Raw genomic sequence first — 27,850 nt, 5'->3', positions numbered from 1 at the left:
TTACGGGTGCTTCCGATTTCATTGTCAATGAATGTCATCAAGGGACAATTTCCGGGATTTACTGTCACTTACGTCCTCTTGTGCTTACTCAACGCCGCAAACGACTTATCGCAAAGCGCGCATCATTGGTGCCGGGCGTTGGGCCTCGTTGCACTTGGGTCGTAGTGCCAGCTAGGGTGACTATGGATTCAAGGTCTGTCAGCTCAAGACTTCGCTATCGATGGAGTCTGCATAGGGGTGCTTACTTCTAGCGTACGGGTGCGACCAAGTTGCCAGTGCCGGCTGTGTGGCTTCCGCCATCTTCGACTGTTGCAGTAGCAGATAGCATCTTCCGTGCTGGCAGACGATCGGCCGGCTTTTGGGCGCGCAACGCCCTGTAGGAGGGGACGAAGGGTTAGGAGGCCATAATGTCAAATCTTTCGCCATCGCCAACTACTCACATGCAGCACGCTCATACTCTTCGCCTGATCCGTCATCGGGAAGGAAAGGGGAACCCAAGGGGGTGTCCCTGTCTATGCCGGCCCTGTGGCAATATTCTGCCCACGCTTTATCGGCATTGCTCAACATACGAGCGACAACAGACGAACTATGATGGAATCTGGGTCAGTGTCGGTTTTATGATGGGAAAATTGTTGCATCACACACATACCAGCCTTGTCTAGTCTCTTCCTCAACAACCTTCTTGACAACATCGGCAAGAACCGAACGAATTGTTCTGCATTGTGACCATGTTAGCAGAGGCACCGAGCCAGAAGACTAACTTGCTAGGAGGGAACTCACGGAGCCAACGTCTCGTTCGTTCCATGAATGCCGTTCGGTGGGCCCATCTTCGTTGTATCATTCACTGACCAAAGTCTGGAATAAGAACAACAAAGGCGAACATCACGGAAAGAAAAAATGTCGAAAGGGATGTCGTGTTGGAGCAAAGCAGATGTGTCGGCGAGAGGACGAGCCAGCAAAAGCAGAGTCAGTCCTGGGAGGGCGTGAGTGATGCAAAAGACTGGGTGCTAGCTGACAGGAAGGGTGAGGAACCGAGGACCATTTATTGGGAGAATCGGAGGCCTTGAAAAGGCCATTAAGGGAACCTTTTGCCGCCAGGTTCGACGAAGTGAACGTTCCTGAATCCATTGTAAACCTTGAACCTGACACCATATGTCCAGTGACACTGGTGCTTCTTTACTCGACCTGGTATGAACCTTCTCTCCCTGGTTAACACTTCCAAGGTTTTGGCTTGGGAAGATTGGAAGACTTCACTACCTACCTATGAATAGCGGCATAGTTAACCTGAAGACGACAACCTGGAGATCACAATATTTCCCTCTCACAACTGATAACTTCACTACCTAGTTGACTAAAACCTCCAAGGTCCAGGACCTTGGCCCATTCCAACGCCATTTACACAAATCACATTCTCTTCTTAAGCTCAGTTGCACTCCCATTCGTACCAAGTTTCTTGCGAACAACCTAATTCCATTCACATGGCATGGAGTATGAGCGGATGATCCTAGGTACCCAACTCGGCAATGCAGACATGGCCAAGCCTCTTTGCTGTACTTGGTGCCTGCCATTGGCATTATCTATGGTATAGCCTCAAGCAGATGAGAGCTCACCCCACCCGTCTCTGGGAAAGAGCCATAGACCTTCGACTGCAACGCTTGAGGAAAGAAACACCTGGACAAATGCTGACGTGCATACCATATTGCGAAACAAGACCTAAACCTCCCATCCAATCACGCATATTTCCTACGTCTAAGTATCATATCCTGCTGGAAGCCAAGCAGGAAGAAGCGGCGCAACGTAAAAAGTTGAGTGAAGTGCCTAAGGCCCTAGTCAGGCCACTTGACCAACATGTCGACGACCAGGTTATGTCAACACAGACAGAGCCTACTACCCGTCCTCTCACCTCGAACACATTATCATAAGCGACGGTAATGGTGAGACTTTTGCTTGATGTTCACACTACATCAACAATGCACTTCACGATACCTCACCATTGTCAAGGCGCACGCAGCAAGATATGAAGACGGCTGATATTTGGTCTAATGATCTAACCCAGTCCCTTGGTGAATCCTCCATGCCATGTGCTTCCTCGACAGTCCTCATCAGTTTCGGTCATGTCGTCGTGGCGGTTGTTGTATGAGTTGTTGTATCCGCCACGACCACGATAGCCGCCGCCGTAACCGTAGCCTCAACGGTTATTCTGAGCTGAACGGTTTCTCTGAGGTGTACGGTCGATCGGCATCAAGCGAAGGCTCGTAAGCAGACGACTTAGGCTAAAAAGTGTCTTTCTGAAGCTCTCTCTGTCTCACAAGGAATCTTGCACGTAGGTGGAATATCCGATGGGTCTGTGTAAATGACCATAAGCTCCTTGGCCTCCCGATCGTCCATGAACGCCTGCTGCTCGGTGCGGAAAGTCTTCACGCCACCCACGGTGACATAGCTTTCCTTGCGCACTTCCTCCGGAAGAACTTCCCGACCGAGACCGGTGGTAAGTGACACCTCCCCGTTATTTTCACTTTCTACCTTGTTGCCGGACCTCCTTCTCCTTTTTCTCGTCCTCAGCTGGTGTGCGCTTAAAGCTTGCTACATCAAGCGACAAAGGTTAGCGACATGCCACGAGGCAGACAGTATATCACTTTGTGTTCAGCATGTGATCAGATATATCGGCCACGTACCTGGCCAGCGGAATGGGCAAGATCCTGCCGTTGCGGCGAAACGGAGTGTCGGGGTCGATGCCGGCCCCGCGACACCAGTCCTGGAATGCCTCGTCGAAGCAGTGTAGGTACGCATAGTGGGTACTGTGAGACAAGACTGGTTGGCAATCTGACGGCGAGATAGGTAGAGGCACTACAAGATGTGAGCTTACCCGAAGTATCCCACATAACCGGTGATGGCCAGGTGGTTAAGGTCCCAGAAGACCGAGCGAAGGGTCCTACAAGCGGGAAACAGCGTGAGCGGGGACGAAGTGCTTGAGTGATTGAGATTCGAGGCGAAGGGCTGACTTACGGCTCGCGGACCGGGTGAGGGTCGCCAGGGAGACGGACAGGCATCTTGATTTGCTTGCGGCGGTAGGAAGTGACAGATGGCTTTGAGTGAGTCGGAGAAGACCGAACGGCGACAAAAAAAGAAGAGGAGAAGAGGCACAAGGATGTAGGGGTAGAAGGAGAAGATTTATACCGTGCCGCAGTGGGGTGGTAACTGGCAAGAATTTCAAGAAGGACTGGCAGTGAGCTTTGACAGCCGGTGACAGCCACCCCACGGTAAAATCACAAGGAGGGGTGAGAACTAGAGCAGAAGAAGGGCTACCACCAGGCAGCAGGTACCCGTAGAGGTACCAGACACATACGGTATAGTATATGTAGCCCTGCCACTCACCGCCCTTCGCGTCGTCTGATCTACGGCAATACAAGCCGTTTATATCCACTCTACCCTAAGCAAGGCAAAGTACCTGGCTGATGGGTCGTCATACCTCCAATCTCCATGTCTACTTGTAGGCAGACCATTTCTGACACTCAAAAGGCATCAACGGACGTGCGATATGCCTTGAAGTACATTGAGAACACCTTGATCGGATTAAATTTAGCGTCATATGATCCAGTAGTTGCTTCTGATCTCGGGCAGATGGCGGATATGTGACGAGCAAACAGAGCGGACGAGTTCGGCCTCTTGTTACAAGCACACGGTAGCCTTGACCTCCAAACTCGTGGTCTCCTTTATGTGGGTCTTGGAAGATCATACGTCCCTTTAAAAAACAAGAGCCCTGGGAGTCCAAAACTCTGTCTTGGCCCAATACTCGAATAGTTCACACAATAGTACGCTACCTCTATCATGTTGACCCGTTGAACTTGCATTAACTAGGGAACGTTCAAATACAGGATTTCATCCTCACATAACTGGATTACAATAGAGTGTTCTATGTATGTTTCAGCTTGAGAATCGCGGTGCTTGACTGAATTTTGTGATATTGTTTGGTGAGAACGTGTGTGCTGATCTAGAGCATGAGCTGACCATTCTCTTTCCGAAGTCCCCCTTATCTCTACTCACGCGTTTCATACTTCAGACGAAGACATGATTTTAGGCCACAATAGTCTGCATGATATTTGCCGCGGGGTACTTTCAGATGACTCTCGCGCAAACTCACTTCTTTTCTTTCCTCAACAGCCAAACTCGGTTTCCTTCAAGTTCATTCTCAACTTGACCGTACACTCTCCTTTCTCTTCTTCCTCTCATTCTTCGGCCTCTTCTTCTTCGTCTCCTTTTTCATCTCCTCAGTAAGGTAACCAACAACGGCTCAAAAACTTACGATGGCTGACGAAGCTCCTTCTCCCCCATATCCTCCCCCACCGTATGCGGCGGTACAGCAACCGCAGATGCCGCTACATGTTCATGGACCCGGAAGGGTGTACGTGACGAATCGGCGCGCACTACTCCATCACGTACATCTGCGTCACCCAGAAGTGTCAAGGGAGGAGCTTGACAGAGAAGTAGAGACCAGGCGGAGATGGTGGGCGAGATCGATCGCGCCTCTCCAGTTGTTTGGCGTAATTTACCCGCCTTATGCGAACGACTTTGAAGACTTCTTCCTGGATTGCCAGATGTGGCATAAGTACAGTAAGTGGCTTCATGAACTGACGGCGAGGAAATCCAATGAAAAATTTGAATGTTCGCTGATCGCTAACTTGAACGTGTTTCTCAGTTTGCGTTGACGACTCGGGCTGCACTTCTGAGGAGCTTAGCCGCCGGTTGGTCGCCTTTGAGAACGAAAACCGGTACCTGTCGAGGAGAATAGAGAGGATGCACAAGGAAATCGAGGGGCACGAACAGGCCTTGGCTGAGAAGAATGCGATTGCGACCGCATACAACGACGTGATCAAGGGCCTGAAGGAAGAGGTCAAGCAAGCCGAAATTGCCAGGGAAGTCACGGAGCAGACGATGACGAGCAGGGTGTCTGCTTTGGAAGCCGAGCTGAGGCAGGCCAAGAAGGAAAGTGCCGCCCGGCTAGAGGCGGAAATTGCGCATCAGCAGGCTCTAGCAACTGAACTGAAGAAGTTCAAAGACAACAGTGCTGCGGAGAAAGCCAAACTCTCCAACAAGATCACGAACCTAAAGGCGCAGAACGATTCACTGCAAGAGCAAGTTGAGCAACTGCTCAACAAGAAAGTCAAAGAGCAGGGGCAGGGTACAACGCCCATCTTCAAATTTGCATCAATCGACGAGACCCTCGCCAAAGTCGAGGCCCAAAGCACGCAAGTGCACAAGATCAAGGACAAGGAGATGGAAGAGGAGATTCACGACGAAAGCAAGGCCGCCGCCGAAAAAAGCTCTGCATCCGACAAGATGACATATGCCGAGCTCGAACTTGAGTGTCGTCGGCTGAGCGACCTTGTTGCTCGCCGTAACTTGGAGACGGGTCAGCTCCACGTCAAAACCCAAAACCTTGCGCGTCGCACCAGAGAAGTTGAGAAGAAGGAGCGGGAGTTGGAAGCCAAGGAAGAGGGCATGAAGAAGGGCCTCGCGGCCATACTTACCAAGGCCAAGCACGTGGGTCGCGTGGGAAAAGTGGTTTGTAAACTGGTTAAGGAGGGCAGTGTCCCGGCGTCGAGCGACTTGCTCGCGGAGATGCTGGCTGATTTGAAGGGAGTTGTGAGGAAGTTCGAGGAGGATGTGGGTGGCCAGGGCTCTAACGCGGGAGCGGGATCTGGTGGACAGCCGTTGGAGGATGCTTATAATGCTTGAGCGTACTTCTGGTTTGCCTCTTTTATACTAGTTGATGTCTTTTGTCGTTTCTGATATGTTGAAGCCATCACCATGTCTTGGCATTCTTGGCACAGGGTGGATACGATCCACACATGCTTACCCTGTATATAAGCTAGACTTCGTCTTCCTTCTTTATATTTCTCTTTCTCTCTCTTTAATTAATTAAGATATTCACCACTACTTTCGTCGTCTCTTACATTTATACGTAATTACCTCCTCCGTATAGTTTAGTAGTGTTAGTAATTATAGACTTAATATATATATATAAATAATAATAGACTTATAACGGATTTACGGGCTTATATAATAATATGTAGGTATAAAAATAAAATTTATATTTTTATATATAAATACTATTTTTATAACGGGAGAAAAATTCCGGTCCGGAAGAAAGGTCCGATTTATAATAGGGATTAACCCTAAATAGAATCCGGAAGATAACCCGGAGGAAAATCTAAACCTCGATTTTCGTAATCAAATTCCTACCTTAACGTTAATCAAACGAAATCATACGTAACTCCATTAGAAAGAACGAAACATAACGTTCCCGACTATATAAACGGTTTCGTCATATAACGACTATATAGAGTAGAAGTGAAGAAAGAAGTCCGAGAAGACTTTTAAATTCGATTCGAATTCCGGCCTCGACGTTAGTCGTACGAAGATATACGTAACACCATTGGAATAATCGGAAAATAACAATTCTAAAAGAATAAACGGTTTAATTATTCGATGATTTATTAATCCAAAAAGTCTATTTAAAGAGGGCTTCCCTCGAAGAAAGGGAAAAAGAAATATATCTTAGACACTCATCGATATCTCTATCAATCTACTACCTTTCCCTATATTCTATATACTATTCTACTCCACTTTAAACGCTCCACACAACCGTATCGACCGTACCTTCGTACCATATCCACTCGTCGATCGATACCTTCCAACAAATAGGTTATAAACCCGGATACGCTAGGCGTTCTATAAATAATAATTAAGTTTATAATACTTACCTACCCCCCCCTTTCCTTCCTTTTTCCCCCTTATTACCTTTTCTCTTTGAGAAAAGATACTATTCGCACTCTAAAAGGATTGTACTTTTTACTAAGCGTAAATACCACTATTGATTATAGCTGTTATATATATAGTTTATACTTGTATAGACTATACGTACGGACTACTATACGTACTCTGCGTATAGGAAAAACTTTGGTAATTTAAAACGCGGGGATATTTTACTACGTTATAAATATATTGGATTTTTCCTAACATTTGCTATTATGGAATTTATTATATTTTACGAGAATTTATTATCTTTATTAAAAATCGTTGGATTTTTAATATATTACGAGATTTTATTTACTTTCGTATTAATAGAAGTGCGATTTATTGAGTAAGGACCGTTTTTGCCCCTTTTATTATTTAATTAGTACTTTATATATTCTACTATTACCGCTACTTTACTAGCTATAGTATCTATTACATCGTTCACTATTACTTTATATTATTATATTTACAAATCTTTTATAGGCTAGATATTTATATTTATATTTATGGTTCGGCGTAATTACTCTATATAATATTTTTAATAAAAAATATATCGGTATAATTTTCGGCCGCGCCTTATAAAATTATTACTTACCCGCCGCTATTTTAATTATTATAATTTTATTTATTTTTTAAAAGATATTTCCGCCGTACCTTAAATCTTTTATAAATTCTTTTAAAATTTAACTTTTATTATACTATTATTAAAATTTTCTATTATTATTCTTTCGGGCCTTACTTAAAATCTAATACTATTTTTACCCCCTAATTCTATAGAGTTTTAAGGTTTTACTATTATAATTCCTCTTCTAGCTCCCGTTCTTTTTCCCGCTTCTCTTATAATGCCCTTACTACTATATTCTAGTGCCCGGCCCCGCCGAATATTTAAATTTTAAATATGCTTAATAAAACTTTTAATGAAATTATTACCCTCCTAATTCTCGTTAGCAGAAGCGATAATTATGCCTAACGCTATGCTTTTACTACTTATATTTTAGCGCGCTCTAAATATAATATCATTAACCATCTTAACCTCCTTGTCTATTACTCCGGTATCCCTGAATAGAAATACTATAAAAAGGTTGAAGATTAGAATATTGAATAATATTAATAATTTAATTTCTTTATTACTAAAATCGCTATAACGATCTATAATGAATTTAAGAATTACAATACGAAGACGATCGTAAAGGCTCTCTAATAAATTTTCGATAATTATTACTTAAAGGATTTTAAAGGTTTTATTAATACTTTCATTCGGTTTTATATTAATACTTTCATTACTTGCAATAGCGTTGCCGATTACGTTAGCCAGCTATAAATTACTTAATATAAATTCGTTGAAATGGATTTTAATTATTGCTTTCTACCTGATTCTATAGTAATCGATTATTTTATTCGGTATTTAGGCCTTCTATATATTATTTTCGTTTTTAAATTCATTTGGGAATATATTATCTTACCGGAGCGGGACGAATTTAATAAAATCACCCGGTCCCCAGTTATATTTAAGAGGGTTGAACGTATTATTAAAATTAAAGAGGCTCTAATTAAACGCTAATAAGCTAAATAATAGAAGGATAATACCGATAAGTTGGTATTCAATACGCCGGCCTAGCAAAAAGCCTTTATAATTTAATATATAATTAAGGTTATTAAGACTGTTACTAATACTAATAATAAAAGACTATACAATACTAATAAAGAACGCCCTCAAGTACCCTATTTAGTATATAAAATATTAAATTATAGCGATTCTTATTACAGTATTTAGTACTTTAAGCGTTATAAAAATGCGAATTAATCTATAAATTAAAAGGACGGCGACCGATCTTTTAATTCGATTATTATACTATTAATAGCCGCTTTCGATAATAAAGAATTTGAAATTGAAACTTTAAAAGATTTGCATTTTAATAAGCGCTCCCATTACAATTAGGAAGCGGGTAATTTACAATCTATTATTAATTTTTTAGAATTTATAGGCTATATAATATTCAATTTTATAATAACCGACCCGCTATTTATTCTATGCCTATATCCGTCCCTATATCCGTCTTTACTAATTATATATTCTTTATTTATATTACCGTCTTTAACGGCTTTACTATCGCTATTATTTACTAATTTAAACATTATACTCTTAATAGCCTTGTTATTATTAATGTTTATTACTTTAAATTATCTAATTATTATATAATTAATTATTTACTCTAACCCCATTTATATCGATACCCGTTTGGCTAATTTACTTTTCTTTATTATAGCCCTACTATTTAATTCTAGGTTCGTAGAATACATTATTGCATTATCCGCTTTAGAATTTCGTTATAAATTTCTAAATAATTTCAAATATATTATCGTTATTAATTCTAGTGCCGTAAATTACTTCTTTTATAATAAAACCGGTTTTAAAAGCTTTCGCCCTTATGTTAACCCTCCTATTACAAGAATAGGTAATATAGAAATTACTTTAGAAGCGATAGGTACCTATTTACTACGTACTTTTATTTATAAAAGCAATTCGTTTTATATTTTATTAGAAGGTGCGTACTATTTACCCTAAATTGCTTACAACTTCCTATCTATATTACAATTCGATTATAAGAGTTTTATTATAGTATTCGGAAATAGCTTAGCAATAGGACTTTATAATTAGAAGATCCGCCTCAGAAGCTTTAATATAAATAGAATATATATTGTATATTAATTGACTAATAATTAAATACTATATTTTATTTTCGCTACTTATACTAATGAACGATAGAAATTCAAAATATAATATAACCGCCTTACCTATTTTAGCGAAGGAAATATTGTTTCCTTTTAAATCCTATTTATTAATATTTACCCCGTTCTTAATATTTACTTTTATAATAAATACATATTAAGCTATTTAAAATAAATTCCTTATAAGGAATTAGTATATAAAGGGAGTCAACCTCTTGAATATATTTATATAAATATTTATAACCCCTTTCGCTTTAAAAGTTTATAAAGATAATAGTATTAAGTTGCTATTATAAATAATTTTACGTAATACGTTTAGGCCTACGCTAGTAAAATTAAAGACGAGTTTTTTCGTATAGTAGAATAATAATATAATAAATTCGATAAGTTAGAGTATAGATTTTATTATATTTACTTCAATTAGGCTAGCGAAAATATTAATAAATGATTTTAATTATAGTATACAAACCGATTTATACAATTAATATATTCGGTAATCAATTGGTACAAATAAAGTAATATATTAAAACGCTTTAATAGGATTTTATAAGAGTGCTTTACTATTATCTTAGAGGATAATAACTTTAACCGTCGTTTATAGCCGATTTTTCTCTAAACAATTATTTATTTAAAGAATAAGTATTTAAATAGGCTTATTAATAAAACGCTATTTAAAGTATAGAATAATTATAAATTTAATTTATTATATTTAAAAATTATTAATACCCTTTACTATTATAAATTACCCGACGCAGACTTCCTAAGGAAGTTAATACTTATAGCCGGCCGAAGTAAACTATTAGGCTACGAAAGCTTATTAAATCATATTATTTTTATAAATATAAATAAAGTTATTTTAATTAATAATATAATTATTAACGAAATTTATATTTATATTTCGCTAAACCTTACCCCGGAATTAATGATTAACCTGTTTTCCCTTATTTACGCGCCGGATTCTAATTTTAGTACTTATTCTATAAATTTAAACTCTTCTTTTCCCAATTTATCTAACTGAGCGTAGGGTTACTTAAGAGTAAATTTAACTAAACCCCCTATAGGTTTTTCCTTAATACCCTTACGGCCTCTTATATAAATCATATTTATATTTACCCCGCTACTACTTCTACTAGCGTTCTTACCATTAATTTATTTATTTCTTACTTCTAATTTAAAGGGAGCTTTAGATTTAGGAGGAATTTTATTAATATAGTTAAGGGGAAATTCCAATACGCTTACGCCATTTTACCCTTATTCTAACTATTTTTTTCTCTATTACTCCTAAACGGGCTACTCTAATTCCCATTTTAATTATTTTAATTAACTTTATTAGACCTGTCTTTATTAAAATTATCTATACTAATATTCAATATTATTTATATCGGCGGCGACCTAGGTCTTTTTAACCCCGATTATTAACGTACTATTATTAATTATTACTCCGAATTATACCCCCCGGTTCCTATTATTTTCAAAAAATAATAATTACTATTAAAAGTTACTAATAAATATACTAATATCGACCTATTAGCCCTTATTACCTTTACTACCCTACTTACCCCCGAACCTAAGAATTATCGAAAAGGTATAAAATAACTAAATTAATAGTATTAATAAGCCGCTATATAAATAAAATATTAATCGTTCGTTAAAAACTAGATTTAGACCCTCGTCTTTAATAGCATTAACCGTCGACCGTTAATTAGGAAATGGATTTATAAATTTAAAACTAATCATAAGAGCGAAGTCTTTCGCTATAAGGTTCGTTGGGTAGTCCGTAACTTGAAATAGCGAGAAGGGATTAATTATAATAAAATATTCGCTTCGGTTATAAAGCCTATAAACTATGAATTTATTTTTGCCCTCGTTACTACCTTCGATTTAGAATTAGAATAAATAGACGTTTAAACTACGTTTTTCTACAGTCTAGTTAAGGAAGAAATTTATATAGAATAACCGCCCGATATTATTAATAATAATAAAATTTTAATATATAAATTAAATGGGGCTCTTTATAATTTAAAATAGAATTTATATATTTAATATAATATATTTACTACCTTCCTCTACGACTTCGGCTTTATTCCGTTACCCGCCGATAAGGCTATTTTTAATAAAGGTACTACTTATACCGCTATCTATATCGACGATCTATTTATTACCAGCCCTTCCAAATCCAATATTTAAGCCCTAAAGGATACCCTAAGTAAACAATTTAAAATAACTAATATAAGTCCGTATTCTTATTACTTAAATATAATTATAATTTATAATAAATTAAATCGTACTCTTAAGCTTAATTCAAAGGCCTATTTTAAAAAGGTATTTAGCAATTTTAATATATTAAATTATAGTATTATCTCTACCCTTATAAATAATTATAAAATCTTTAAATCCGCTGATAACTTTAAAGTTTCTAATAACAACAAATATTAGTACGTTAGTACTATTAATTTCCTTATATACGTAATATTTAATATACGTCTAGATATCACTTTCGTAATATTCTTTTGTAGCTAATACTTTACTAAATTAACTCTAAACTATATATTAATTATAAAATATATTCTTAAATATCTTCACAATATTTTCAAACTTTACTTTACCTATTCTAGCTTATTTTTTATTATCCTTACTATTTATTTAAATATCGATTAGGGCGGCGATACTTCTACTAAATACTTTATAAGTAATTATATATTTTATATTAATAGTATAATTATTAATTAGTAATGAAAATACTAATAGACTATCGTTCGATTATTTTGCGAAGTAAAGGTTATAATATAAATATAGGTAATTAAAGAGGCGATTTAATTTAAGAGACTATTATTAAACTTCTCTTTTATAACTAATTCCGCTATTATTATCCGCTATAATAATTAGGGTATTATAACTCTAGCGAAGAATCTATAATATTATTCCCGTACGAAGTATATTAATATTTAAAAAATATAGTATAAGGAAATATAGGCTATTAAGAGCGTAAATTTCTAATATAAAACTATTAAGGAATAATTTACTAATATTTTTATAAAGGTTCTACTCCAAAATATCTTTAAATAGTATTATTAAGCTTTAGAGTTATTAGAGCCTTTTACCCTATTATTACTATTAAAAACCTATTAATACTTTTTTAATATTTAACCGCTTATTTCCCCATATATATTTACTAGACTTTTTATACCCGATAGTTAGTTATTATACTACTTCTTCTACCTTTCGTTACTTCTATACTAGGTTAATCCTTTATTTATAGATCCTACTCCCCCCAATTAAATATATATTTATATCGACAGTTTAACTTGCGATTTTCTAATTTCTACGATATTCCCTAATATAAGGAATTTTAAAAATCGACTTACAACCATTTCAACACCTTCTAACCCTCGTACAGCTTTATAAATATATTCATTTTGACCGTTATATTAAGACGAGTCGATTAAAATTGCTTATATAGTCTCATAACCTCTATATTAAAAGTTCTTATATTTTTTATTTTTTACTTACTTTTTCCTCTTCGTTTTCAAAATTTATTATACTTGATATTATATTACCGTCCTTATATCAACCCTTATAGCGGTAATCCTTTTTCTTATTAGGTTTCATTAGTATTAACCATATTAGGCGAAAGAAAGACACTTGTAAATAACTTTACCTTTACCGTTTTTAGCCCTTTTTATTTATTTTCTTATTATAGGGCAATTCATATTTAGATCGAGGGGGAGTATTGAAACTATTATTATATTTTAATATTCTTGGTATAGGGTAGATACAATCTATATATATTTACCTTATATATAAATTAGACTTCGTCTCCCTTCTTTAGATTTCTCTTTCTCTCTCTTTAATTAATTAAGACATTTACTACTACTTTCGTCGTCTTTCAGATTTATATGTGATCACCTCCTCCGTATAGTTCAATATAATAGGCCTTTTCAGGGAGGTAAGAAGCGTCTACTAGCTTAGGGTATGCTGAATTTAGATTGTTCAAGGTGTTTTCACCTTACCCAACCGTATATTACCTACGTGAAGACCTCTAAGCTCAAATAATAATTATTCACCCTAGTTTCAAGTCCTTGCAAGCCACTATTTCAACCACATTTGAGTAAACCAAATGAAATTGAGTATAATGATACTACCAAACTACCGCAACGGAAATATAGGGAGCGTAATAGGCTCTATAGAATATTACAGGCCTTATTATATATCCTAGGCTACTATATAAAACAAGGCATATTGGACTTACAAGGTATATTGAATCTATAGGGCTTGTTAGTCTAAGGGAAGCTCCTAATTAACTAGAAATCTAATATTATAGGGCTAGAGCCTAGGGGTTAACCTTGGCTGATGCTAAGCCGTATCCTACATTATCGATAGGGAGCCTGCCTTATCAATAGGGAGCCTACCTTATCGATAAGGATGCGAGCCTTCTAGTTAGCCAAACTCGTATAACTACCTAGCCCGTACGCTTTAAGCGATCTATATAAAACCTTCTCTTAATTGCACCCTTCTAATATAATCCTTCCTTTTCTTCTTTATTAAATATAGTATTTTAACCATACGATTATACGTTATATTTTATTCGTATAGACCTGTTACATTATATTTGACCCTCTTTTTAAATTAGTACTATTACCCTTCTCTCGTAAGTACGCCCGAAGAGTCTCTCTCCCCTTTATTATTTCCGTCTCTTCTAGTAATAAATCTTTTTATTTATATTGTTCAATCCCTCTCGTTCGCTTATAATTAATCTTAATTATAGCTACTGTCCGGACTTCCGTCCCTCTCGATAATAGTATTAACTTTCCTTACGATTCCTTAATTTTAAGATCCCTACAAACGTTTATAGTAACTTACGGCCGCCTTCTAAACGTTAATAACTAAAATTATTTTGAGACCCGCCGCTCCGAAATTGGTATTCCCCTAATTTAATAAGTTCTTAGGTAATAAAGAAGATTTCGAAACCTAGGTTTTAAGTACGTAAGTAAAGTTTTATATAGATGGATTAGCTATCGGCGATTTAGAAGTGTAATTTTACTATTTATTCTCTTACTTTTCGCCTGCTATTGAATATTTTAATAGTAATATTTTTCTTTTGGCTTCTGCCTTTATTAGGTATATTCGGTTGAAGACGTTCGAGATATTGAGTTAGCGTTGCTAGGAAAGCTTTGAATTCTATTTAAATAAAGAGATAGAGGAGGAGAGAGGGTGATAATAATAGTAGCTCTAGTTTAAGAGTACGCTAATTATACTAAATAAAATTAATTTATTATAATTTGGTAGGGGTTTAAGTAATTATAATAATAATAGTTATAAAAAGGAAGAATATTCGGATTAAATAAAACTAGTATTAGCGGCCCTAATAAAACTACAGTTAAGAGAGCGCCTTATATTTAAAAGGAGGGGTCCTTAATATTTTGTCCGGACTAATCCCGTTAATAATATTTCTTATTACGTAGTTGGCCTTTAAAGCTGGTACTTATTTACGATGCGATTATTAGAGGGAGTAAGTATTATATTTCGTAAGTATAAGGATTATTGAGGTCGTCCTCAGTAAGGGAAGTATATTGAAAAGATATAATTACGGTAGTAATAATAGCCAACTATTAGTAGGAGAAGTAAAGCGTTACAAAGTATTAGGTAATAGTTTTAATTCAATTATTTTCATTATGAATTATTAATATAATACAGTAAAAGAGGTTCCTTAATAGGCAAAGTCTAGAAATATCCCCTAATTTAATTTTAGTACTAAGCTATAGCGTAGCTTTGTAAGGGTAAGCGATAGGCGTATTGTTACTAATTCGGGTAGGAGGCAGGTAGTTGTATAGCGTTTATTTAGGGATTTAAATAGAAATATCTTACCTTTTCTAGTATTATTAATTTTCTCCGTTCAGATAGGCATTTGGTTGGGTGCGGTTGTAATAGATTTCGTTACTTTTGTATAATTAATTATATTTAATACTTTATACGATAGACCGCCTTTGTTTAAAGGGGAGTAGGGGGGTAATATTATAGGGTTAGAGCCTAGGGGTTAAACTTAGCTAATATTAAACCGTATCCTATATTATTGATAAGGATACGAGTCTTCTAGTTGGCCAGACCCGCATAATTGCTTGGCCCGTACGCTTTAAGCGATCTATACAAAACCTTCTTTTAACTATACCCTTTTAGTACAGTCCTTCCTTTTCCTCTTTATTAAATATAGCATTTCAACTATACGACTATACGCTATACTTTACTCGTGCAGACCCGTTACATTTAAGTTCCAATTCCTAAGCGCTAGGTCGCTAAAGCGTACCTTAGAACCGCTAATCGGGCGCGGATCTACACTAATACAAATATACAGACTAAAAATATAAATAGGAAGCAGCCCGTCACGCTTATAACTATACGTACAGTACCTACGTATATTTCATCTAGTAATTTACATTCCGTCCGAACCCCGAATCCCGACTCCAACCCCATCCCGTACCCTAATCCCGTAACTCCAATACCGCGACCCCAATCCCGCGCCCCCAATCTATATATAAACTACGCTAGCGGTTACGCTTATAAACCGCGCCCCCAATCTAACACTGCAGCTACAATTACAGCACGGACCACGCTGGCGGTTAGCTCTAGTCTCTCATAACAGTCGTACTCTGATATCAACCCCTATCCACTCCGCCGCCATACGTGGCGTAGTCTCTTTGTACCCTGTGGGTCCAAATAGTGTGACATTAGGATTGGTGGGTAGGTAAGTGTAGTGGGGATGTTATAACTATTTGGACCCGCAGGTACAAAGAGACGCAAGGGCTATACGTAGGTAGCTGAGTAAATAAGACTAGTTTGCTCCCCATATGGCTACACTACTATACGGCTGTATAGCTATACTACTATATGGCTATACGGCTATATGGCTGTACGGCTATATAGTTATACGGCTATACGGCTATACGGTTGTACACTGCACACTAAATTAAATACCTACACCTACGCACAATCGCATTATTAATATATAATTAAAGCTATTATCATAATCGTATATAAAGAATTTACTATTTATTAATTTCGTATTAATTAAACAAATATTCAATAGAAGAAAGGGAAATAAATAAAAAGAAAAATACATATTATCAAATCCTATAAATAGTTTACTTAATCGGGTAGGTATACGATATACGTCAACTTGTAAAACCTATACGATTAATAGAATTATTATTAATAATATAAACACATATAATTAAAAATATATCTAATTGAATAGTGCGGGTATATAACTAACCGGAGCATCTTCCCGCAATCCTGGCCTACATTCCTATCCAAAATACTAAATTAAAATAAAAGGTCACTAAATAATTATTAACTATACACACATACTCTCGGTCCGGCCGTATAATTCAAAAATCGGATCGAAAGTCCAGTATAATATTATCACCTACCTATCTTCGTATCCACCTAGTTAATACTACAATCTACATCTATTTAGAAGCATAAAGCAAAAGACTGATATAAATACGTAGAATAATATAAACATATACCAGCCTACATCGTTATCAACAATTAGAAACATATATATAGCAGAGCACTCACATTCTTTACAATTTACACGTCTCGCCGGCCTATCACAGCGGTCAAATATCACCTCAATAGATACCTCTATATATAGCTTATACTTACAATAAACAATATAAAGCACGGCTACGGTCGCTATAACTATCAATTTAAAGATATTACCAATACTATTACTATCGACCGCCGTATAACATATACATATCGAAAAATCAATACAATACATCATAATTAAACGCAAAACTCACAGACAAAATACCGGCACTAACAACTCCCTTATAAACATTTATTACATTTAGGCGGATATATCCAAGCGGACACCATCAGTTAAGGCAAATAAATCGAAATAATATCGTATTATTAAGCGAATAAATTACCGAAGGCGCTAAAATATTAATATACTAATTATCGCTAAAAAGTATATATATCCCAATCGACCCAAACAAATCCTACTCCAACTACGTAAACCATATACAAGCACACCAGGCTCACAACATTAATACCAATAATCACAAACTCGTCCTCCTCTTTTATAATTTCGAAATTCAAAAATAAGTATCGTTATTTACTACATTTAATACAACTAATAATAATAGAAACAAATCGGTTATCCTAATTCTTATAATCGATATTATATATAAATATATAATCGATACAGCCAAAACGGGTTCTTTCACTCCTAAATTTATACTAAATATAATCGCCCTACTCGAACGTATATCAGTCTTTTAATACCTTAGCGCGAATTATATATTAATACGCTATTAAATAATATAATACCGAATATATTAATACCATAGCTTAGGAAATAAGAATAATAATATATACTATATATTACATCTAGGGAATAATATCGTTATTTTAGGCCATCGATATACTATCGCGCATTATATATACTATTAAATTAATACTAATAATCAATTATAGTACCTTAATATAATTATTCCAAATAACTAATTATCAATTTATTGAAATACATATTATAGTAAATTCCCGCGAAATAAATATAAAATATTTACATCGTTTATATAGGATTTTAGCCAACAAAAAGGCTAGTTTTTTAACAATAATAATCTCAATAGCACATAGCCCGCTAGCGGTCAAAATACTTTTTAAATATATAGAATCGTATATACTTTCGAATAATATATATATACCAATGGATCTTCGATATCTATATAGGAAACAATAGTCGAGTATAAAAATAGCACCAAATAGTACCAAACTCGAGCAAATGCCCGGTACCATCACTACATTCCCACTCCATACATCACTTTCATTAATATTGCTAGTAGTAGAAGTACATACCTATTTATAAATACGAACTCATAGAACCATTAGAAGGCCCTATTTTTTATTAGCGACGGGGAGACTATCGAAGGCGCACTATACTCGTTCTAATAAGCTCGTATATACAATCCTTACTACAATACCGAAATATTTTCGAACGTTATACGCCGAGGTAATCGTTTTCGTTCATTAACTATATATATTACTACTATTTCATTCTCATTAATTTTATTAATAACGCTCAGTAACAAATAATCTATATCGTTAACTAATCCCAATCGTTAACTAGCTAGGATCTCATAAAATTCTTCGATAATCTTCTTCTATTCCCTATCCTTAATAGCGCTACAATCCTCTCGTAAAAGAACCCTATTAAATAAGGAAGGGTATTATTAGTAGAAGTCCAATATATCGCTCGTTAACTCTAAATCGTTATACTTAAATACATTCTATAGAACAAATCGTACCGCTTCCCCGAAATTAGCTTTTATTAACAACACCTTTTCGATATTAGAATAATTAATTTCGTAAACTCGAATTTTAAAATATTTACCAAACAATTAACATTCGATTGTATTCGGGGATACAATCTTTTCTCTATTCCTACATCATACATCTACAATTTTAATAGCGCCGGGAGCATATATTACGTAAGGGTACGAAAGTACATCCGGGTCGTCGGAATTAAACTAACTAGCTCGAACCAAAATCCAAATTTTGAAATCGGATTTCAAATTCAAATTCGTCGCAATACGCCAAACTCCCATCCCGCCACATATATAACCCTACTATCTATAACCATCGCATTCAAACGTACCTATAGAATTTTTCTCCAATTAATATATTAAAATTAACCAGCATAGTATACTCCTCTACAAAATGTAGGTAGTACAATATAATATAAATATTAAGACAATAGATATCCTTTATATATAACTATATCCGTTTAATCTATTTATCAGCCACTTCTTCGTTATCTACATCTACTTCCGGGGCTAAAGTTAGCATACCCGGAGCACCGGCCGGGCTTACATCTACCGGCGATATATTACCGGCACCTAAAGCCGATACCAAGGCCAACCTAATATTCAATACCGCTAATCCCCCGGATATTAACCTATATACCAATATATACAATTAATTAAATAAATAGCGTACACAATATAATATAGTATTTAATTATCGTCTATCTTTCTTTGGTACATTATACCCCATTAGCAAAGTAATACTTCTAGCCAATATAACTATTATTTCAACTACAATTTCAATTAGGTCTAAACCTTCCGCTTCTATTTTAATACAGAACCGTACACTTATATAGTTTCTATATAACTAGTATAATAATATAACTAGAATAATAATCATCTATTTAGCATACACTAATATGAAATAAATAGGTAAATACTTAATTAGCGAATATAACTTTTGCCAACCAAGCGGGAATTGCTATAACTATAATCGAATTATATATTGAGCCCTCTTAGAGGGATTAAGAATATTATCCCTAAAAAAGAAGTAAAGTAAATTAATAATACCATTATATTCCCAATAGCCCGGATCCAGCATACAACTTATAATAATATTTAATACTAGTAATAATTATATTAGTACAAAGTATAACGCTTTAATACCCTATTAGCGACTATACTACTTAGCCTCGCTTTAATTAATATCCTTTACTATAACTAGTATAAATTGCTACATCTTATTAATTTAATAATAAAACCTTCTATAAATAATAATATCGCAATTGATCTATATATTTAAATCCCGCTCCTATTCCCCGTCGGCGCCGATTAGTCCACATTTTATAAGAAATATAAAGTAGCATCAATAAAATTTAATAGCACGGAGACCTTTGAATCCAGTATTTTCAACCTACTATAGTATATCGCCGGTATAATATAGCGGAAATACATATAAACGTACATATTCTAGTCTATTTTTCCCATATATTTCGATTACTATATTTAGATCCAATTAAATTATAATTTTCAACGCTTTAATAATATCTTAAAAATTAAATCCATATGGGCCAAATAAAAGGGAGAAAATACTACTAGGCTGTACACGCTCTTTATACTATTTAGCCTGCACGTTCTTACTCTGCTTCCTACCTAGCGGTTTCAATTTTAGTAGCATTTTAAATACAATCGGTATTGCCCCTAACTACGCGTATAACGAAATAGGAATCTTCGATTTCGTAGAGGAAAGTTATTAATTTATTAATCCTATAAGAAACCTAAAGTTAGTAGGGGAAGCAATCGTCCGAACTTTATCTTCTAGGTACCTATTTACCTCGTTACCATTCACTGCCAGTTGGTAGAATCTCTACCGCGTTCTACTATTCACTAGCGACTACTATTTATTGCGACCAGATCGATTTTGAATCTAACCGAACATCCACTCGTCTTACAAATACCGCGCATAAAATCTCCCAAAACTCTACGTACAAATATTCTAAATACTAGTCGCACTCGCTTCCTCTACCCCTCTTTTACTCTTTTGTAAGCAAGTAAGCAAAAAGGCAAGCAGGTAAATAAGTAAGAAGGTAAGAAGGCAAGCACGCGTACGCACGCGCGCACCCCTCTCGACCATACTAAATAATAATACTAATAACGGGGGTAACAATAATCCTCCTCGACTATTACGGATAGTAAGTAGTGTTACTAATAAAAAGCGTAAACTTCGTCGCCGCAATGTGAGTCTATATATTATTCCTCGAGATAGTACCCTCGCGATTACGCTAATATTATCGTTATTTATTATAAGTTCGAGAGGATACTAGCGAATACCGCCTCCAAGTATAGTAAATATAGGTATTACTGGCAGCATCTGTATCCGCGCCGGCATTTATATTTATATCCGCGCCCGCGTCCGTATCCCCGTTGGGATTATGCGGACTCCAACTAGTAATAACCTAAAATCCTATACCCCCGTCCGCGCATTATATTACTAATAAGGGAGGATCTATTATAAAAGGTAGAAAAGAAAAGGCAGAGGCGATGTAAGATTATATTATATTAGTATTACATTTTACTCTATTAATATAATTATAATTAATTAAAATTATAATGCAAATATACCTTTCCTAGTTCTAGCTATTTAATTGTAAAACTATTGGAAATATAGTAGAAAATAGATATCGATTTTATTATAATTGGAAGAGGGACCCTAATAAGCTTCCTAATAAAGAATAAACTAATATAAACAATATTATCGATATTATATAGTGTAAAAGATTATATATATGATATTATAATTATTTATTGCCCTCTGTCGTCTATAACCTCTACCTAAAAATTAATACCCTAACATTTACGTTCTAGGAAATATATAATTATACTAACGAATAATTCGGAGCCTACGAATATAAATTCTTATTTAATAATATATTAAAATTCATTATAGGTTAAATTAGAAATTACCCGATAGATTTCCGTTTCTACTAGTAATATACCCTCCTAAAGGTCTTATTAGAAAATGAAAATATCGATAAAGAGGCGCCTATGTTTATATAATCTAATATTAACTATATTAAAAAGTAGGCTTATAAAAAACTTAATAAGTTACTATATATATTGCTCTTCGAATACGTCGCCCCTATTTTAAATTAGGAAAATAACTTCATAGCCGAAAAAAAGAATAAAAGACTTGGCCTTTTCTACTTTAAATTTATATATATTACAATATTATATGAAATAGCCGAAGTTTATATAAACGAACGTATAATAATAAATAGGAAAAGCTATATTAATAATCAAGGCCATAAAATGCCGTAAATTCATAATAATAATATTTAGCCAATCCTCAAAACCGCCTGCGATAAATACGGCGATAAATTTAATAAACTTACTATTTACCTAAACCTAAAGGATGTTAAAATCGATTTATTCTTTTAGAACAAGCCTACCCTTATATAAGGTAGTAATATCATTGCCGTTAACCCGACCGAATTTTAGGGAAAATATAGCACTATAAATTCGCCGCCTCCGTCGCTATCTAATAATAATAATAATTCGTTAACCTCTGATGAAGGGCGTACCGAAAGGAAAGACAATAATAATTATACCAAAAGGAACGACGACGACGATAATATCGACCCGTTTAATACCTTTAGCCTAAAGTTAGCCGAAGCTATTATATTTAGCTCAATAAAGAGGAAACTACCATCCCCGACCAATAGTATTAATAAAATACTAAAAACGGCCGAATTACGCGCGCCCGTATTACCGTCTCCCAACTAGGAATATAAAAGATTTATTATAAATAACTAATAATTAAAACAATTCGTAATACCTTTGGCTAAGATTACCCCTACCCCCGGTCAGAATATTACAAAGTACAAAATCGAAGTCGCTAATTACGTACGTAAATTATAAGGTTGTAATAATTCCTTCGAAGAATTAATATCTCACGTTCGTAAATATTTCAAAATTAAGGAGATATATATATCGCCTTCCCCTATTCCTTAAATAACGAAACAACCTATTAAATTAAAGCCGATAACCGAGAAGAAGGTTTCAGAAATTCCTCTCCCTACGTATACCGCCAACCCTCCTATCGTTAACCCTCCTATTATTAACCCTCTTATTGCCAACCCCCTATACAACCTTCGCGAAGATATATAGGGCATTAATAAACTAATATTATACCTTAGTTAATTAAATACTATATAGCCGGAACGAGAACAGCGCAATTACGGGTGATAGATATAGTAAGCAACCGAATCCTTCTTAGTAAAATAAAAAAAGGATTTCGATATATAATTTAAAGATAATTAGCTTAATATTAATAACCTGGAGGAATACTAGGACGGTCTTCATAAAATTATCCGTCATATAAAATATATAACCAATTAATTTCGCCCGCTCAATCCTATTAAATTGCCGAAAGACAACTATAATAAATACGCAAACTTATTAAAAGACTTTAAAAATTAATTACCACGTAACATTAGCAAAAAGCTCAATAATAATTAGACTTGATTTAAGGAATCGTACGGCCTTAAAAAACTACAGTATAAATTGAAACTAAATACATAGTATATAATACTCGCAAATTTAGAGAAATTAGTACAAATAGCATTTAATAAGATTAATAACCTCAACAAAACTATAAACATTAATATTAACGAAATAAAATAAACTATTAGCCTTAGCGATATAAAAGTATTAAACGAATCAAATAAAGCGGGCCCTATCATCCCTCTAATCGTTAATATAACTATTAAAAATTCGGATCCTATAAACGTTAATAATAAGGAGGTCAATCGATATAACGAAGCTACTCGCCGGGAAAAGGAGTACGAAGAGCGCAAGAAGGCCGCCCGCAAGAAGTAACTAAATAAAGAAATTGCTCGTATCAATAAAGAAGAAACTACTCGTCGTAAAAAGTAGTAAGAGGATACATAAAAGGAAACCGACCGCTAAACTCTCATTAAAAAGCAATAAAACGCCTTCAAGAAATAGTAGTAGGAAGCTTATAAAAAGAAATAGTAAAAGGAAGAAGTTGATCGCCAAGCTGCCGCCCTTAAGAAGCAATAAGAAGAAGATACGTAAAAGCAAGCCGGCCGCTAAACTGCACAAAAGGAAGCCGACCGTCTAAAGAAGCAATAAAAGGAGAATGCGTAAAAGGAAGCCGACCGTTTGAAGAAGTAGCAAGAGGAGGATACGTAAAAACAAACCGACCGCCAAACTATATAAAAAGAAGCCAACCGTTTAAAAAAATAGCAAGAGGAAGACACGTAGAAGGAAGCCGACCGCCAAACTATACAAAAAGAAGCCGACTGCCTTAAAAAGCAATAAGAGGAGAATACCCTCAAAAAATAATAAAAGGAGGTAAAGGAAATTGTTCATCATAAGAAAGAGGCCGAAGAAAAAGAGGCTACTCGTTTTAAAAAGGAGAAAATTAATCGCTTTAAATAATAGTAAAAGGAAGTTATACTTAAAAAATAGTAAAAGGAAAATAAGGCTACTCGTATTAAAAAAGAAAAAATTAACCACCTTAAAAAGTAATAAGAGGAAAATGCCCTTAAAAAATAATGAAAGGAAATAAAAGAAACTACTTATCACAGCAAAAAAGGCCGACTATTAAATTATACTTAAAAAATAATAAGAAAAAATTATAAAGGCTAAAGAGCTATCTTCTCTATTATCGCCGCCACCTACTAATTCGCCAATCTTCTATTCGCTAACTAAAATTCAATAATTTACCCATCGACTCAATCCTTATAAGCCTACTAATCTACTATCAATCAAAGTAATAACAACTAATAAAATATCGGCAGCCAATAAAGTGCTAAAAAAAGCACAAACTCTACGCAAGAAGCTGATATTCGCAACTACTACAATTATATTACAAACCCGCTTAATATCGAATTAAGCCCCTCTCGGCTATACTATATCGACGAAATTAATATCGCGTACCGTACAAATTACTACCCCCAATACTACTACTACTACCCCAAACTATATATTTATATAGTCCCAAACCTATCGTAACTCTATATCTAGTAATATATCGGACGCTACAATTAATATATTAACCGGCGCTACTAACACGCCTACTCCTAATTACGCTAGTAGTAATATTAATTCTATACGTAGAAACCGTCGCCGTAGACGTAATAGATTCCTAGAATTTAAGGACTAATATTACAAATATAATATTTATAATATAAACAATTTATTAACTAATAACGGCTCAACCAATCCGTCTAAGCTTATTATTAAACACTTTACCCATTACTATACTAATTACTACTAATAATAATAATTGTATAAGTAACGTATCCCGTTATTAACTATATCCGAATGACTTCTTAAAAGAAATCAATTATTAATTATATCCAAATAATATACTTTAACAAAGAAAGTAGCCAATACGTATTAACGCGCAAGTATATGACTTTATTTTCGTTATAGGGATACAAAAGGTTAATTGAACTTTATTAACCAATCCTCGAATTCTCTCCCTCAACATTACTAACCCCGACTATACCTCGAGAAAAGCAAAAAGAAAAATATAGAAAAAAAAACGGATTATCCAATTTATTTCCCATTTACCAGTAATATCGTAATATACAAATTAAAGAATATAATATCAATATATTATAATAATTAAAATATTTCGCAATATCGTATACAGTCTATTTGTATACTCCTAATTAATTACATATAGCGTATTATCTTGGTAATTCGTCGTAGAATATAAAACCTTTTATAATAACCGCTAGGGTCGTTAAACGTATAAATCTAGCGATTAATTATAATAATTATTATAAAAGGTTCGTACACTCCGTAAAGCAATCGCTAAAATAATATACTATACTTAAGACCTTTAATAACTATTTATAGCGCACATCTAGACCAAAGTCGATTAACCAATTAGGAGCCTCCCCCAGACCAATAAGCCCTATAAATTCAACATACCTTATTAACTCAACATGCCTTATTCCACTTATAAAGCTACATAGCCTTAGTAAGGCTAAAAAGGCCTATTCCCCTGCACATTTTCCCGCTACGGTACCTGTAGGGTATACCCTCGCTAACCTTTTTGGCCAACATGCATTCAAATCAGTTATATTAGTGGATGTTTAAAATAAAACAATGGCAAAATGGATTGTTGATTTCGGCCTTCACGGCAACATCCCGAGGTTGCATTAGCTGCCCCTCACTACAAAAACCGATTCGAACATCTCCCTGCCCCAATGTCAAGCCCTGCCTCGTGCCTTTCTTGCCTGAAGCCCTCTTCTTTCCCTGATTGCCATGAGACAGAGGCGCCACCATGCGGATGAACTCGGCACGGACTGGCGGGAATATATTGAAAATCTATATGACAGTGACCTGGGATAGTGCCTCGTAGATGTCGAAGGGAACTAAGATGTATTCCTCTATGCCTACAATCCGCGCCGCCGGCCTCTGCCTGCCCTTCGCTACCAACTTCTCTGCCTTGTCTAAAGGTAACATCTCCGATGCCATGGGGCCGAACTCCTCAAGAAACAGGTAAATTACATTAACAGTGTTACTTCTTGTAACGTACTCGGAAGTGCCACCCTCAAACCCTTTAATAGTCTCGTAGTTTGACAAAACCATTGAACGGATAAAAGAACCGAAAAAGACCATCAACTAGGTAGGTATAGATTTGGTGTGTACAAAGGGGTGGTGTGGTAGAAAGATTGAGGACATCTCAGAACTACCTGTACGGGTACCTCTAGGAAAGAGTATGGGTGCAGGTAAGCTTTCTCTAACCTATTGGGAACGAAGTGTTACGATCCAATCAGAGATCACCTATGTAAGCTAGATCAGATAGAACCAACAGACCAATCAGGTTGGACCCGAAGGGAGGACCCGAAGCTCCGGGTCCATGGCTCGGGTCCCCGGGGACCCGAGATGAATGTTCGGGTCCACGGGTCCAGTATATCGGGTCCATGAAGGCCGGTATATAAAGACGGCCTTCCCAGGCCTCTTTATATACTGGCTCTTCAGCAAGCAATAGCTTTCACAATCGATCAGTACCTTTTGGCTACTACTACCGTTATTCTTATTATCCCAGCGATATACTCCTGTGCTTGTAACGGTTCGTCACACGTTGCTTGCTCATCAATTTGCACACTAGTATTCTGGGATTTGCTGCTGCACCCAAAACGTTTCCTCAAACAATCAAGTTTCCTCAAAACCCCATTACCTTACCTCTTCACCGTCATCATGTCTGGAATCCCGACTGGCAAACCAGCTGCTGGAGGACCCGCTGGGGCTGGCACCCCGGGTACCGCGACCAGAGACCCTGGTCTTAGCACTGATACCATGACCGGTATTGTGGACGACGACGGCAGAGAAGTCAAGGCAGCCGAGCTTCTCGCCAGAGAGAATGCTCAAAACCGCAGGACTACCCTTGTCCCCGCCATCACCAATGAGACCAACGACACTGAGCTTCGCGACATCATCAACATGCTTCGCACTAAGATCAGCGACCTCGAGGCTGCTTCTGTTCATCCAACCGCAGTCTCCCCCGCTATGGGAAGCACCATCAAGCTCAACCCTCCCCCCAAGTTCGATGGCACCAGGAAGGAGGACCTACAGGGATTTCTTACCCAGGTCCGCGCCAACCTCGCTTTTACCAAAGTCGTGGATCCTATCCAGCAAGTCCTGTACGCCTCGTCATTTCTCACTGGCAAGGCCCTCGAATGGTTCCAGCCCACCCAAGCGGACTACCTCGGCCACAACATCTGGACCGAGATGCACATCGAGACCCAGAAGACCTTCAACGACTTCGAATACTTCGAAAGCTCCATCAACCAGGTCTTTGGTCTCGCCGACAAGGTCCGCCAGGCTGAAACCAAGCTAAACGAGCTTCGTCAAACCAAGTCAGCCGCCTCTTACGCGGCTGAGTTCAGACAGCTTGCCTTCCGCGTCGATTGGAATGACGAAGGTCTCAAGTATCAGTTCTACCGTGGTCTGAAGAGCGACGTCAAGGA

General features: G+C 36.1%; 4 protein-coding genes across 4 annotated transcripts; 1 reads left to right on the top strand and 3 right to left on the bottom strand.

Annotated features, from left to right (window-relative positions):
* Positions 1-105: 105 nt before the first annotated feature.
* B0H65DRAFT_544808 (uncharacterized protein) lies at positions 106-827 on the bottom strand (the record flags this gene model as incomplete). The annotated part of the gene is made up of 5 exons (XM_062829329.1): positions 106-171; positions 257-374; positions 458-586; positions 650-715; positions 781-827. 5 exons carry the CDS (start codon positions 825-827, stop codon positions 106-108), a joined length of 426 nt encoding a protein of 141 aa, XP_062686939.1.
* Positions 828-2,016: 1,189 nt separating this feature from the next.
* B0H65DRAFT_564364 (uncharacterized protein) lies at positions 2,017-3,050 on the bottom strand (the record flags this gene model as incomplete). The annotated part of the gene is made up of 5 exons (XM_062830252.1): positions 2,017-2,457; positions 2,537-2,579; positions 2,676-2,798; positions 2,867-2,932; positions 3,007-3,050. The coding sequence occupies 5 exons, from the start codon at positions 3,048-3,050 to the stop codon at positions 2,269-2,271; spliced, it is 465 nt and encodes a 154-aa protein (XP_062686938.1). The 3' UTR covers positions 2,017-2,268.
* Positions 3,051-4,304: 1,254 nt separating this feature from the next.
* B0H65DRAFT_485598 (uncharacterized protein) lies at positions 4,305-5,730 on the top strand (the record flags this gene model as incomplete). Its single annotated transcript, XM_062827682.1, has 2 exons — positions 4,305-4,611; positions 4,697-5,730. Coding segments are annotated over 2 exons (1,341 nt in total), but the record flags the coding sequence as incomplete, so codon positions are not given.
* An 11,763-nt stretch (positions 5,731-17,493) lies between these two features.
* On the bottom strand, positions 17,494-17,643 carry B0H65DRAFT_415169 (uncharacterized protein; the record flags this gene model as incomplete). The annotated part of the gene is made up of 1 exon (XM_062823970.1): positions 17,494-17,643. A coding segment is annotated over one exon (150 nt), but the record flags the coding sequence as incomplete, so codon positions are not given.
* Between the last annotated feature and the right edge of the window lie 10,207 nt (positions 17,644-27,850).

This window comes from Neurospora tetraspora, assembly GCF_033439725.1.
Source record: "Neurospora tetraspora strain CBS 560.94 chromosome Unknown B0H65scaffold_1, whole genome shotgun sequence".
Classification (NCBI taxonomy): domain Eukaryota; kingdom Fungi; phylum Ascomycota; class Sordariomycetes; order Sordariales; family Sordariaceae; genus Neurospora; species Neurospora tetraspora.
Note: the sequence above shows the minus strand (reverse complement) of the source record. Positions and strands in the feature narration are given on the sequence as shown.